This window comes from Thunnus thynnus, chromosome 8 (genome assembly GCF_963924715.1).
Source record: "Thunnus thynnus chromosome 8, fThuThy2.1, whole genome shotgun sequence".
In the NCBI taxonomy this organism is placed as follows: domain Eukaryota; kingdom Metazoa; phylum Chordata; class Actinopteri; order Scombriformes; family Scombridae; genus Thunnus; species Thunnus thynnus.
The window spans coordinates 19,061,655-19,076,631 of NC_089524.1; the positions used below are offsets into that span (position 1 = coordinate 19,061,655).

The 14,977-nt window shown below is 39.2% G+C and overlaps 1 protein-coding gene across 4 annotated transcripts; it reads left to right on the top strand.

The window, feature by feature from the left end:
* Nucleotides 1-1,845: 1,845 nt before the first annotated feature.
* On the top strand, nucleotides 1,846-14,967 carry ncln (nicalin). 4 transcript variants are annotated; one of them, XM_067596941.1, is made up of 15 exons: nucleotides 1,846-2,145; nucleotides 3,490-3,680; nucleotides 4,940-5,084; nucleotides 5,745-5,839; nucleotides 7,994-8,074; nucleotides 8,356-8,459; nucleotides 9,134-9,222; nucleotides 9,567-9,706; nucleotides 10,368-10,594; nucleotides 11,005-11,092; nucleotides 11,196-11,234; nucleotides 11,693-11,856; nucleotides 12,000-12,053; nucleotides 12,228-12,306; nucleotides 13,079-14,967. In XM_067596941.1, the coding sequence occupies exons 1-15, from the start codon at nucleotides 1,971-1,973 to the stop codon at nucleotides 13,139-13,141; spliced, it is 1,734 nt and encodes a 577-aa protein (XP_067453042.1). In that variant the 5' UTR covers nucleotides 1,846-1,970; the 3' UTR covers nucleotides 13,142-14,967. The 4 variants fall into 4 exon arrangements, with proteins under 4 accessions (XP_067453042.1, XP_067453043.1, XP_067453044.1 ...); XM_067596942.1 differs by having other exon boundaries at nucleotides 11,696-11,856; XM_067596943.1 differs by having other exon boundaries at nucleotides 10,368-10,546.
* The last annotated feature ends 10 nt before the right edge of the window (nucleotides 14,968-14,977 follow it).

Sequence of the window (14,977 nt, forward strand, 5' to 3'; positions counted from 1 at the left end):
TTCCCAACTGGACTCAGGCTTTTAATTTTTATTACTATTTCTTTTTATGATATAAAACTTTGGTCAAAAGGTCTGGTGGGAACTAGGATCATAATCAGGCCAAATTTTCCATTCATAAACATACATTTATTATCTCTGCACATTAATGCTCCCAGCAGGAAGATGCTTTAAGACTCTCCTTGGAGACATGTTACCTTTCCTTTGATTTGATCGGATACATTTATGTATAAGAGCAGGATGAGTCATTAGGAGTACACACACACACACACATACATATAAATACTAATTTTTAACATATATTTGACATCTACCAAGAGACAACAGAACAATTTTTTGTACATGGTTCCTGACAGAAAAAAATGTAATTAAATAAAAAGAAACCTGGGATTTGGTGAATGAATTTTGAATTCACTGTGACTTTAATGCCACCATCAGGCCAGACTCAGGCTAACGCTACAGACTATTCTGTCAAACAAACTTGAGAAATGTGATATTGAGTTTACCTTTTAGATTGTCTGTGCTCAGGACTGTGTGGAAATCAGGTGTGGAAATAGTCTTCCAGGGCAGTGATCATCATCATTAGGCCTTAGGTCTAGGGTAAGACCCTGTGGTGGACAGCTGAACCCTGAACCAAAGAACCCTTTTCTTTGGTGTAACAGAAAAAAAAGGTTGTGTATGCAATAAATGTAGGGCTGCAACTAAGGATTAATTTCATCTGTCTAATTTGTTGATTCCCAAAACCCATGTTAATATTGCATAATGTCTTCTTTTGACCCGACCAGTGGTCCATATTTAGTTTACTATCATAGAAGCCTAATAAACCAGAAAATACTCACATTTGATGAGCTTGAATCAGATAATTTGACATTTTTCTCTTAAAAATGACAAAAAACAATTAATTGATTATCAAAATAGTTGGCGTTTCGTTTTCTATCAATCAACTAATCAACTAACCGTTGCAGCTCTAAATATACAATAAGATTATTAAGCAATTAAATATATGTTACACTTCACCATCAACGTCATTGTTTCAAGGGGCCTGTTGTCCTCACTTCCATGTACAATATTTTTGCAACATTTAAAAAGTTATCTTTTGTTTTTTAGGTAATGATCAAACAGTGAAAGTGTAAGCCTACTAGTTAATTCATTATTGTAACCAAACCAAACAAAAATGTATCTTATCCATAAGGGCTGCATTTAGGACTCATGACATGACCTCAGTATTTTTAAAATCCTGGTTATGCACCTGTCTGAGTGCTTTACTGCCATCGCGAAGAGGAAACTTGATTGATTTAATTGGTGAACCTCTGTTGTAGTAAAGTGTAAATGATCAGAGTAACAAAGTCACAATGATAGAGCAGTTCAACTGTCTTTTTCGTGACCGATTTTTTTATTGCTTCCCCCCCATGTAATTTGGTATGGGTACAGGGGGCACACAACATGAACTGAATTGTCATGAATATAAACTCCACATTAAGCAAAAACTCATACAAGATGTATCAACATCTCTGTCCAGAGTCTTTACACATATCAAAACATATCAACAAACAGAAGCAGCCTATACCTTCCTACCCTTTGACTGCAAAGAGTATTTCTAATTCATGGGTGCACTGCGCCACCGAGTGTCATTGAATATTATGGCACAGCCGTCCTTGGATGTCCCTGAAGGACCCCTAATTCAATTCAGTTTGAAATATTTAATCATCTTAGAAATATGTTAAAGAAACAAACACTTAGCATTGTGAATTGATTTGGTTCAGTCTGTTTTCAGAACGGAAAATAAAAATAATAATTTATAAGTCTTCGTCCTGCTTCAGGGTAACTGGCTGTTCCGCTGTTCGCCTGATCAGAAGTATTTCAATAACGGCTGCTGCTGGCTCAAGCTGAACCTGTCCCCCCGGCTGTCAGTGCCTGTGACAGCTGAAAATACCGTTTCACCCTCTATTTGTGCGCTGAATACAGTCTCCACCATGTTTGAGGAGGCCAGTGAAGTGTTCGATAACATGTTTAAATCTTCGTTTCCTCTCACGTTCATCGTGTTTCTGCCCGCAGTGCTGATCCTGGTGTCCCCGCTGCCGGCCGAGGCGGCGCATGAGTTCACGGTGTACCGCATGCAGCAGTACGACCTGCAGGGGCAGCCGTACGGTAAGACAGCTGTTCTTCACACAGGAGTAAATGTCAGCTTTACTGCTTTATATTAGCCTGTAATTAGATATGTGTCGAGTTAACGGGAACGTTTCTTGTGAAGAAGCTTTTAATGTAGCATTAGCCAGCTAACTAGCTGCTAATGTAGCTTCGCTTTGCTAGCAGGGAGGATCAAAGTAGCTTATTTCCTTTAAGTAAATCAATATTTTTAAACTTAAATCTGAGCCACATGATAAAGCACATATATCTCCTCCGTAAGTTGCACCCATTTCATGATTTGGATGCGTTATTATCTTAACATCATTGCCAAAATCATCAAACTTGAACTGAACAGGCAGAAAACTGAAGGCTGGCACAATGTGCCCTCCTCCCCGTCTCGCTCCTCTTCCCCACAGTTTTCTGCCTTGATGAACTGATAACATTTTATGTGGGTTGTTGAAATAGTGTACAAGTGTGAGCATGAGTGTGGTGAAGATTCAGCTTTCTATCTCCAATAGGAGAAAACATTTTGACAAAGAGATCATGAATGCTCTGATCCACACAATGTAGCAGGAGAAATAAATTCCTATTTGGTACAATACTGTGAAAGTACTCAGTCAGTAGTACTATAAATACTCTTTCTGTGTTTTGGATGAAAATGACTGAAAGCTTCCAGACTTGACAAATACATCACCCAAACTAAGGTATCAGCAGATCCTGAAGAGGTCTAGGTTTCCTCCAAAAAAAAGGTCTTAGAAGGTGTTTAAAAGTCTTAAATTTCATTCAAAAAGGTATTAAATATTTTTTTCTAGACTGCAACAGGCAGTAATGTTAGTTATAAAATGATTTTTTATTTGTTTTTAGCAAAAACTGGCTGGAAAGTCCACAGCTATATTGCTGCAGACTTCTAACCTTAAATGAATTAGTTATTTATTAATTGTTTGATCTTTCCATCCATTCATCTATTGTTTTCCTGCTGCTGCTCCACATCTAGGTCATGATTAATAAGTAACTAGTTATATTATTGGGAATGATTATTATACTGCCAGGAAGTAATGACAATTGTGAAATAAATGTCAATAAATTGACATTTATTTCACATTGTTTATTTATCTTTCAAACATGAAAGATAAATAAACAGGTGAATGAAACAGGTATTAAATTGCATTTATGTGGTATTAAAATGTCTTAAAAACCCTGCAAACCCAATCCTGCTGTTACAGTCTTTGTCAGGACCCTGACTGTGATTCATCTTATTCTCGTATCAGCATCATTATGTAAATGGAGTCCTAGTGTATATAAATGGCAGAAGTTCCTCTAAAGGAGTCGATTCATGATTTCAAACATTGTATCTGGTATCTTCAGGTACCAGGAATGCCATCCTGAACACTGAGGCTCGTACTGTGGAGGCAGAGGTACTAAGTCGTCGCTGTGTCATCATGCGGCTGGCAGACTTCTCTTACGACAAGTATCAGAAAGCCCTGCGTCAGTCTGCGGGGGCTGTGGTCATCATCCTGCCCAAGAACATGTCGGCTATGCCCCAGGACATAGTACAGGTATTTATACACACACGCTGTTGTTACAAATTTTGTGCTGTGCCCTATTTTTTCCCTCTCTACTCTCAACCTTAACATGTTGTGGTACAAAGGAACATGGTGGTGTCACATTGCAAAACTTTGTGAATTTACAAAGAGGTGGAGATCCTTTACTCTCTACCTCCAAAAGTGATTTATAAGTGATGCTCTGCCTGTGACTGTGACTACAAACCCAACCAACATTGAATTGAGGCCAATACAAACGTCAGTATTTGAGTATCTTGAAATATTGGTGAAATATGATTTTCCCTTTATTCTTTTTGCATGAACACACCAAAATATCCTTTTTAAATTAGTATTTCTAGGAGCAAATTTAGAAAAGAATTTAGTTCAAGATATGTAGTGAAGAAGAGCCATGCAATAGAGACACTGTTTCTAAATGACTTCAAATATATCTTTATCATTTCAGTACTGAAATTTCTTATTTATTGGCTGACACATGAACTGTATCTGCAATACACTAAGATCAGTCATTATTTCGGTCTGGCTGACTTATTGTTTTAGCTCTACTTGTGACACTTGTGAAAAATGAACAGTAGGTGGTTGTGAAGCAACATTAAAGTCGATGTGATCTACAGATATACAGCACAAGAAGAGGAACAACTATTATTTCACATTCTTGTTGTTAATCGTTATGCGTTGTTTCTGTTCCGATCTCGGCATCTGATAATGTTTACAAGTCACGAGTAATGTCCTCTATTTTAGTTTTGAGATGACTGAGCAGAATCACACAATCAATTTATTTTGCAAAGCCATCTTTCTAATAGCTATTTTAAGCTTTTCTGCTCAGCTTTTCCAAGTTTAGTGTGGCTCAAAAACAAAGGTTTAGAGTTAGTGTAGTGAACAGTGAAGTCCTGCTAACCCTTCACAGAAATTCAGGATTATCTTGGTAACTAATTAGACTTCCCACCTGTGAAGGGGGATCATTAATCTTTCTGAGAAGCTGAAGAAGTTGGCATTTGATGTGTTACTCATTTTGTTACATAACTAAACTCAATTATTGGTTAATGGCAAAAGCTCTGGAAAGCTTTGTTAATCTATAAATCAGTTTGTTTCCTGTTTTCCTTTGTCTCTACCTCCTGTCACTTACTGAATCTGAGCAGTTGAAGGAGTTGCATCCGATTCCCTCTTTCAGTTTTAACCCATCAGCATTTCGTGACAATAAACGCAGCTTGGTCTCTTATCTTGCTAAACATGCTGTTCCTGCTTGTCCTGTGTAGCAATTCATGGAGCTGGAGCCGGAGATGTTGGCGACTGAGACCATCGTCCCCGTTTACTTTGCCATGGAGGATGATGAACTGCTGTCCATCTACACCCAAACCCTGACCTCCTCCTCCTCCCAGGGCTCCTTATCAGCAGCTGAGGGTAAAGACCAAATGAAAAAACCCCGGGGCTGAAAAATGAAGCCAACATGGAAGTGCCAAAAACTGCAGTTCCTTAAATGGCCACTTGAGACTGGCCCCAGAAGCAAGTCAATCCCTATAGACCCCCATGATAAATGCCCAACTTTACAGCAGAAATAAACATGTTTACAGCCTGGTACAAAAAAATGGTTTTGGTCTCTATAGCTAACTTCCCCTTTCATGACAACTGTACGGGGTGAATTTTTTTATAACTCACCCATTTAAATCTTATTAAGCTGTAATTAAGGACGTGGCCACTTTGAGTGACAGGTCGCTAGCAGCTAGGTGGCTTGTTTCAGCAACCAGGCTTCATTCGGCCCGCCTCACCTCCACCTCTTTGCCCATTTTGGATTAGCCGAGTTAGGCAGAGTCAGAAACCAATGGGTGACGTCACAATGGCTATGTCCATATTTTATACAGTCTGTGGTTAAGACTGATTGTGCTGCCAGGATCTGCTCGCAGTTGAGAAAGTAGCTGAACTGATCATGTTTGTTTTGTGTTTTCTTCACCTCTCGCCTTATGTGTTTTTTTCCCTTTCTGTATTGTACACACTCATGAACACTCAGTTTAATCAGTTCAATAATTATGTCTTTAATTTGTGATTGTGTTGTGTTTTCTGTAGTCTTGCTGCATACGGCCACAGCCAATGGCTTCCAGATGGTCACCAGTGGAGCTCAGAGCAAAGCCGTCAATGACTGGGCCATCACCAGTCTAGAGGTGAGACTGAACTATAATCTGAAGACAGCTGTAGCTGAATCAGCTGCTTTAAACAAAAAATGTAAAGCATTGTGATATGATTTATTCATGCATTACAGACACAAAAAACAAAATCCAAGGCATAACATGTTAAAGGGAAAACATTTCATTTGACATGTTCCTAAGAAGTTAAAAGACAAAGAAATATTTTATATAAAACTAACAATAAAATCCTGAAATCCAAAAACACATCATCAATGTTTAGATAAAAAATAACGCCCACATTAAAATACAAGGACAATTTGATAGCTAAAGCAAAAATATCATTGGAGATTTTGTTATAAATCTGTGATCTACTCCATAAATAAGTCCTAACCTGACTTCTGTAATTCCCCTTGGCTGTTGCACAACACAGCACCAGTGTAAAAAAAAAAAAAAAGGAACTTCTGGCTACATTATTTACTCGAGGAGCTCTAACACACACTGGCTCTGGTATTATGGTTATACTGAGTACAGACCTTTATTATCTGTGAACACAAGTAGACATTTGAATCTTTTTTTTAATTACTTTATTTGACAGGGATGGTACATATTAATAACATTTCTGAAAATATGCCAGAAAGGCTCATTTTCATCTGTTAGTCCCTGGGCAGGCAAATAGTTGGAAGCACAAACATTACAAATAAAACCAGTGAAAATATGCAGATATAAACAGAGCCTGCATTACATAGAGACATCATGTCATCATGTGGTAACATTCACTCAGTAGTAAGAATAAATATACTTTCCAAGTTGTTAAATTCAAATTCTGCATGCTGCATACCAGGGCACAAAATTAGCACCAACCACCAGCCAAATGCTGGTAAAATAAGTGGCTGGTAGGTTTACTTCTTCTTCTTTTCTTTTGTTTTTTACTTAAAGTTAATTTTGCACCCTGTTGCACACTTTCATTTGTATTCTAAGTATATAAGGGTGTCACTTTATCTTTAAAGAGATAAAGAGTCACCCTTCGAAGCAGCAGAAAGTAGGTTGCGGAACAGTGTTACACAACCTGCAGAGGAACAGTGGCTTTGTGGTTTGCACTGTTGATTAAAACCAAGAAGGTCCTGGATTTACATCTCTGAGCAATCAGTGTTCATCTGTGTGGTTTGTGTTAAGCTCTAAAAAAAAAACATGATCAAATTGCTGCAGTTGTCAACTGTTGTTTTGTGTCTGCAGCCAAGGAAAGTCATATTAATTGGCTGTTTGATAACTAAACCTTTAGGCGTGTTTTGTGGCTATAAGACCAGACAATATACCAACACTTACAAAAAGCTATTCAGAACATTTTGAGTAGACTAAAAAAGATGAGAAACTAGCGAGAAGCAACTGCAGCAATGACACTTTGTGTTATTTTGTTAGGGTAGCATTGTGTTTGCTGCCTGCTGCAGTATTTTAGTGCCGAATCTGTGTTGGGTTTTTTTCTCTGAACATGTGGGTGGGCTTAAATCCCTGAACAAAAACGGTTGAGTAGATTTAAAGCCTGTAAGTCTCAATGGATTTGATCAGAAGGGCTTACTTTGATTTTATTCAGTGTTTGTGATGACTTAAATAGCAGAATAGCAGAATAATTGTATACAGTTTAAATTATATGAACAAACACACTGTGTAGCCTGATGGGCCTTAAAATTCTTTTAAGCTTAGATTTATTTCTATTTTACCCTCAAGTTCAACCTTCAATTCTAATTATGTCGACACAAAAGCCTGAACAAGTAGATTATTAATGCACAACGGGAGACCTTTCTGTATGAATGTCATTCACTGTTACTTCTGTCCTTCTCTCATAAGGGTTAATGAAGGAGTTTGGATGCCTTGTTTGAAAGTACTTTTAAACCAAAGAATTTAAGTCAGAAAGGTCACGAAATAAAGCCGGAGAGAAGTGTTAAGACAGGACTTTCTAATCTGAGTTTGTATTAAAACCAGAAGAAAAAAAAAAGTGGTTTAGTCACACTGCAGAGGATTAGGAGACAGAGGGGCTTGTGTGACTGTAACCCTACTGCAACGCTGCACAGTCACAGCCTGACAGTTTAAACACACATAGCAACACTGGATTAGCTGAATCCACTGCTATTGATTTACTGTTTCTGCCTTCATTTCCATCTATAACTCGCTAACGGCTTCCTTGTTGTCCACCAGGGTCGTCTTGCTGGAGTCGGAGGAGAGGATCTGCCTACTATTGTGGTGGTGGCTCACTACGACTCCTTTGGTGTCGCTCCAGTACGTTCGCTGCTTCTTTTCTCTTTTTAAATAATTTGATGCCTTCAAAAACATCCAGAGAGTTTAGCAGTTGAAGAGACATTTTGTCTGCAAACAGCTGAAAGATTATCTTACATTTGACAGCTTATTTAGTCTCTAAGTGGAGTCAGACACAGTGTCTCTGAGAATAAAAGATGTAAGAACCATATAATACGTGTTGATGCGGTAATAGTTCAGGAAATAACCCACTAACGCTGTTCAAAGTATTTACTGCCATCTGACTTCCTGTTTGTTGTGTGCAGTGGTTGTCGTACGGAGCAGACTCAAACGGTAGCGGAGTGTCCATGTTATTAGAGCTGGCTCGTCTCTTCTCAAAGCTCTACACGTACAAGAGGACGCACGCTGGGTGATTAATGACACAAAACACTTTCAACATACATTTTTTTTTTCAACAACATTTTTTTTTTTTTTTTTTTTTTTTTGCACATTCATGGTCATGTTTCAACACCACACTGACGCTCCAGGCTGCTCATGTAATGACGTGAGCTTCCTTCGTTTAACTTGTGAAACAGTAAAAGTGTTATTGATTGCTGACTTCAGTCGTTCATCCAAACATCAGTTTAAGTTTATTTATCATGTCTATCACATTTGTTACGGTTAGCATCCTGCTCCGAATGCTTTTTGAGAACTATATTGAACATTATCAGTGCACTCTGCGTGCAACAAGGATCATATCAGATTGTGTTAAACACTCAGAGTGCTCAATAATCTGATGGAGACTCGTTCTTATGTCTAAATGTACTCAACACTAGCTGAGCGGAAGGAGTTATTTCTTTCAGGTGCTGAATAATGGACTTTACTGTTAACACAGATAAAACAGACTCTTCTTTGTAGAATCAAAGTCGTCTCTACTCGCTTGATTGGTCCAACAACTTGTGATTTATTGTCCACATAGGAAATGACTGATATTCTCTGATTAACCTTATCTTGTTCCCATGTTTGTATATCATAGTATCAGACATTCATCAGGTTATTCCTTTGGTGGATTTGACTCATTTATGAATCTTCGTGTGTGTTCAGGTACAACCTGCTGTTCTTTTTATCTGGTGGGGGAAAGTTTAACTACCAGGGCACCAAACGTTGGCTGGAGGACAATCTGGACCACACAGGTACTGTAGAGTTCAGTCGTCTCACAGTTTGCTGGACACTTATAGAAGGAGATGTAGTGATTCATGCAGCTAGATTTGGTTTGATACATAAAACTGGTGCCAGAATACTTGAACCAACATCAGAATAAAGACAGTTTATAAGCTTTTTAACAATGAAGAGCTGCCTGCGTTAAATACTACCTTGGTGTTGGGGTTATCAGTGCCTCATTCTTCTCTGCATAGCATATAAACAGGTTTTGTTTTTATCTTTCAATCATCTTAACTTGTCCTGGGCTCTTTTCTTCCTGTCCTCTGTCTTTCTGTATCTCTTATCTTATTGATGAACTTCCTTCCTTTCTCAACAGACTCCAGCCTGCTGCAGGACAACGTAGCCTTTGTGTTGTGTCTTGACACTTTGGGAAACGGAGACTCGCTGCACCTTCATGTGTCCAAACCTCCCAAAGAGGGAACTCCTCAATATTCTCTGCTCAAAGAGCTGGAGATGGTAAGACGAGTACTCACTATGCCACTGATTCTATATAGTATTATATGATGTATATGGTAAAGCACACTCTTACTTGATGACACGTGAGTCTGTCTATACTAATAATCTCATAACTTTCATAGAAATGTAAATGACTGTGAAAAGTCAGCATGTCCCACTTTAATATCGCAGATATATCTGTAACACAACAGAAGTTTTCTTTCTTTCTCAAGTCACATCATGTGAGTTGTGAATCGGAGCGCCTGTGCTGCTTCACACTGAGTTAATGTCCTCTAACTTGATGTTTTTCTAAATGCAAACCAATAGATTAACATGTTTAGGGTGGAGGACACTACAAAGTTAAACTGTGACAGAGCTGAAAACACACATTTCCTGAGGAAGTGTTGCGTGAGCCTTCACACTTAGAGATGATTCACTGGAAGAGGCGAGGCGAGGCGAGCAGTCCACTGAGAATATGCTGAAACAAAAAATGTGGAAGAATTTAAATTTATTAGATGACTAAAAACTAAAATATTCTGCCTCATATCTCAGTTTACTGGTTCACAGCAGCCTTCATATGTTTTTGTTGCCTGATACAAGTTGTTTGAATTATTAGCTGTACACATTCAGGAAAAACTAAGCTTATAATTTCTGTTTTTCTCTCCCTCTCATCTCCTCCCAGGTGGTCTCTAGTCAGTATCCAGAGGTCAAGTTCTCCATGATCCACAAGAAAATCAACCTGGCCGACGACATGCTGGCCTGGGAGCACGAGCGCTTCGGGATCCGCCGGTTGCCGGCCTTCACTCTGTCCCATCTGCCGTCCCACCGCCTGGCACAGCGCTCCAGCATCATGGACGTGCGGTCAGTGTCCCCCTCCTCTCGTTATGGAGCGGGAGAGCCCCCTGCTGGGTGGGTTCATTACTGCAAGTCTCTGAATCATCAACAGAAAAGAGTTTCCGTGTCACTTGCGAGTCTTTTTCATTTGTGTCATTGATGTTGTTGTTAGGGTCCTGTTGCTTTTCACCTCTTCTGACTTTCCTTGTCACATCATGTTAAATAACCACATCATCCATCTTCCTGTCTGTTAGTAAACCAGTTATCCTCAGATAACTTCATGTTTTCTTTGTGCTGTTTTTTCTTTTTGTTTTTTTTGTTTTTTCTGGCAAACTTTCTGCATTCCAACCCACCTGTATGGAAACATCCTCTGCAATCAGTTTCTCTTCTCTCCATTGTTGCCCCGGGTTGTTTTGTTCATCCTCTGGTGTGTTTTGAGAATTTCATTCTCTTACTGTTTGCAAACTTGTGTTTGTGTCTTACAGGCCTCATGTTGACGTGAAGAAGCTCAGCAGGAACACTAAGGTGGTGGCAGAGGCGCTTGCTAGAGTCATCTACAACCTCACAGAAAAGGTGAAATGCACAGATAAAAAAAAACGTGGTATCAGTTAAATGCTTTTACCTGTTTCCAGCCTGTGAGGTAACACTTCTGTGTTTCTTGTGCTCTGCTGTACAGGGGGCCCCTGGAGACCTGCAGATCTTCAGCGAACAAATGGTCAGTCACTGAGCACACCTGCTTCCCTTTCACAAACAGTCATGCGTCATCTGTCATCTAATCAGCAAACTGTTTCTGAGTCATATAGTCACATCAAAATCAACCAGAAACGAACTCTGAAATCTAAGGAAGTTTTTATGAGTTGTGATAGATCTCTAAAAGTAAAACCAGTGCCAACAATCAGCTGTTTTTTGCTGTTATCATGACAAAAATCACAAAAGTCAAAAGTTTAGAATTTTATATTGTAAAGTCTTTTTTTTTGTTGTAAAATCAGAAAGAAAAAGTTTGAAGTCACTCCAAATACAGGTATTGCTTTACATAGTAAAAATATTCAAACGATACTTTGTCGAGTGCTTTCCATCGCGGGTTGACGGTTATTCTTAATGTAGCTCTGCGGCCCTTTAGCGGGTGTCCTCATACTGTATGTGTCTGTTGTGATATGATTCGTGTGACATCAGCAGGTGCAGGAGGAGCAGCTGTCAGCGGTGGTCGACTGGCTCACAGCGCAGCCCCGAGCCGCCCAGCTGGTGGACAAAGACAGCAGCGTGGTTTCCACGCTGGAGTATCACCTGGGACGCTACCTCAAGGATGTCAAGAAACACTACGTCAAAGCCGACAAAAGGTAAGGGCAACGAACAGAAAAGACACTTTTAGATGTTCGAATGCCCAAAATAATGATAATGACTCTTTCCTCTCTACTTCCAGAACTCATAGATCTAATGTTTAAGGTATATCCTGATCAGTTTGTAACTTTCTCTTCCTCAGGGATCCAGAGTTTGTATTTTATGACCAGCTTAAGCAGACGATGAACGCTTACAGGTACAGTTTAATGAGCTGCTCTTCCCCTCTCTGAGATGCTTTGTATGCACCCTCCAGCTCACGGCTGTCTGTAAAGTCTTTAGTGTTGTTTCAATCAATCCTCAGTTATCAGACTTTGGTCCATTTCTCTCTTTAATTCTGAATCCCACTCTGCTGATTCTCTCTTTCTCTCAGAGTGAAGCCGGCTATTTTTGACCTGCTGCTGGCTGTCTGCATCGCAGCCTACTTAGGGATGATGTATCTGGCTATCCAGGTAAGGCTCTGCCCTCTTAGACGTGCACCTCAGTACTCAGTTTTGTATGTCAATCTCATGTGTGAATAAACACTTGGGTCACTTTTCTGTAAAAGACACAAACGTCATTATCTCATTATAATAAATGTTAAACTTGATGAGAAAACTTTGAAGCTGTTTCATTCGGGTCTTTAATTAAGGTTGTGACCTAAAAACAAACCCTCTTCTTTCTTCACTTCACTTTTCAACTCACCGCTGCTCCAGCAGCGTCACAGCTTCCTCTGGTGCAGCAGACACCAAGTATTACTTCAGCATCGTATCGATACCATCATGTTTGAATAAAGCTAGAGCTGCAACTAACTAACTAACTAATTTCCTTATAGATTAATCTACTGATTATATTTTTGATGAGTTGTTTGGTCTATTAAAATGTCAAAAAGTAAAGAAAACCTGTCCAGTAATTTCCCAGAGCCCAAGATAACGTGTTCAGATACCTTGTTTTGTCCGACTAAACGTCTAAAACCCAAAGATGTTTAGTTTGTAATGACATAAAATAGATAAAAGCAGAAAATCCTCACAGTTGGAAAAAATCACTGACATGATTGTTCAACTATTAAAATAGTTTTTCTTTCAAATAACTAATCAAATAATCAATTCCCTTTTTTCAACTGTAAGCTTTAAAAAAGATGTTTAACGGACACTAGTGACAATGTGAGCGTGCAGATGTTTGTGAGTCTTTTCTGAAAACATGAACTGATTGCTGTCTGTTTCTTCTCTTGTCGTCTCTTTACAGAACTTCGGAGTCCTGTACAGTATTGTCCGTAGAATCACCCAACCCAAGACGAAGACCCACTAAGCCCCACAGCACCTTCTTCTTTTTTTTTTTTTTTTTTTTTTTTCTCCCCCCTTTTCCTCACATCCACACACTCTAGCCAGTAAGAACGCAGACGCCGGGCCAAGCTGCAGTTCTCGTGATGGTTTTCAAAACCAGCAGAATCATTTTCATTTCCTTCATCCTGAACCGCAAACTATGATGTCAGATCCTGTCTTGCTGCCAACTTTATCCATCTGGTCTCACGGACCAGATTAATCAGGAATCATTTTCCGCTCTCCCTGTCCTCATGAGTACAGATGTCTCGTCATTCATTTAAAAATAATTCCTCTGCGTTGGAAATATCTATTTATTTGACTCTCCTGATTGATGTAATCTGTTTGTTCACACCTCAGATCCAGATGAGATTAAGTGAGAGGTTGTGATGTCGCTGTACCGCCGATCACTCTTCATTCCTCTTCTCAGTACACTGCACGAGTGATCGTTCTGCCAAACTGACGTCATGTGCGGTCTCAGGCAGCTAGAGGGAGAAACTGACCGCACAGAGTTTAGCCCAGAGTTTCTTCTGTCGAGAGATGTGCTCATCACCAATCTTTGTCTTCTTTAAGTCCGTCTCGATACAAAACTCCCTCATGTAGGCTGAAAGAGTTATTATTGGTTGCTGTAATCATTCTTCTTCTCCGTTCTGGCTGTGGAGAGACCTGCTTCTAATGTGAATCCAGTGGAAGAGATGGGACACACATATAAGCTAATAAGAGGCTTCAGAAGTCTGAGTTAACCAACCCAAGTGTTTATTTTTGTCAGTCCACCACATCGGTCCAGACTAAAATATCTCAACAACTACAGGATGGAACGCCATGAAAGTTTGTACAGTCTGTCATAAAACCCAGAGGATGAAGACTCATGACTGTGGTGATCCCCTGACTTTTCCTCTAGCGCCACCATGAGGTTGATATTTTTTTGGTTTTGAGTAAAATGTCTCCACTTGTGCTGATTATTTTCATTAGCGATCAGTCGTTCAAGGTGCTGTCTTCAAATGTTTTTGTCCTGAGCAACAGTCCACAATCTAAAGATATTCTGTTAACATAATAGGACACTGAAGAAACCAGAAAATATTCATATTTAAGAAACTTAAACCATTTTTTAGTATTTTTTTCTTAAGAAATGCCTCAAATCCATTAATCGATTATCAGAGTAGTTGGCGATTAATGGATAAATTGTTGCAGCTTTAGTCTCCACAACTATCAGATGGATTGCCATGAAATTTGGTTCACACACTCATGTCCCTGTTGTTATGATCCTCTAGCACCAACATAAGATCAAAGTTTCCATTTTTATAGTACTTTGATATATTGAAAACTAATGAGGTTAATAATACATGTGCACTTGTTAGCTTGCTTACATTAGCATTTAGCTCAAAGCTCAGCTGTGCCTGAGTAGACTATTGTTTTTTTTTGTTAAGGGGGACTTTCATACCAAGAAGAGCATATTTTTGGACTAAACCCTTCTTCATCTGTTTAACTCAGACTGCTGAAGCTTCATGTTCGCTTCAATTCAACTCAAAAATGTGTATTTGCACTGAAAGACACCAATAACTCTTTCAACGTACATGTAGGCGTGTGGGTATCTTACAAAGACGTGCTTGGAAAAATCTGTGAAAATGACTCCTCTTCAACACAAATATCGTTTACGAAAAAGTCGACCTGTCCAGATGAAATGTGAAGTAGTGTTTTAGATGATCCTGATTCCATTGCCTTGGTAGGAAAAAAAAAAATCCTTGCCAAACAATTATTGTATGCATGAATCTCCTCATTTCTCCCCATTGAATATAGACGTCTGTAGAAAACTAACCTTGAAATT

Bases quoted from the DNA above. Each gene is read 5' to 3' on its own strand.
- ncln (XM_067596941.1), top strand. From the start codon at position 1,971: ATGTTTGAGGAGGCCAGTGAAGTGTTCGATAACATGTTTAAATCTTCG. The intron at 8,075-8,355 runs GTACGTTCGCTG...TGTTGTGTGCAG, and splicing joins ACTCCTTTGGTGTCGCTCCA to TGGTTGTCGTACGGAGCAGA. The intron at 9,223-9,566 runs GTACTGTAGAGT...CTTTCTCAACAG, and splicing joins GGACAATCTGGACCACACAG to ACTCCAGCCTGCTGCAGGAC.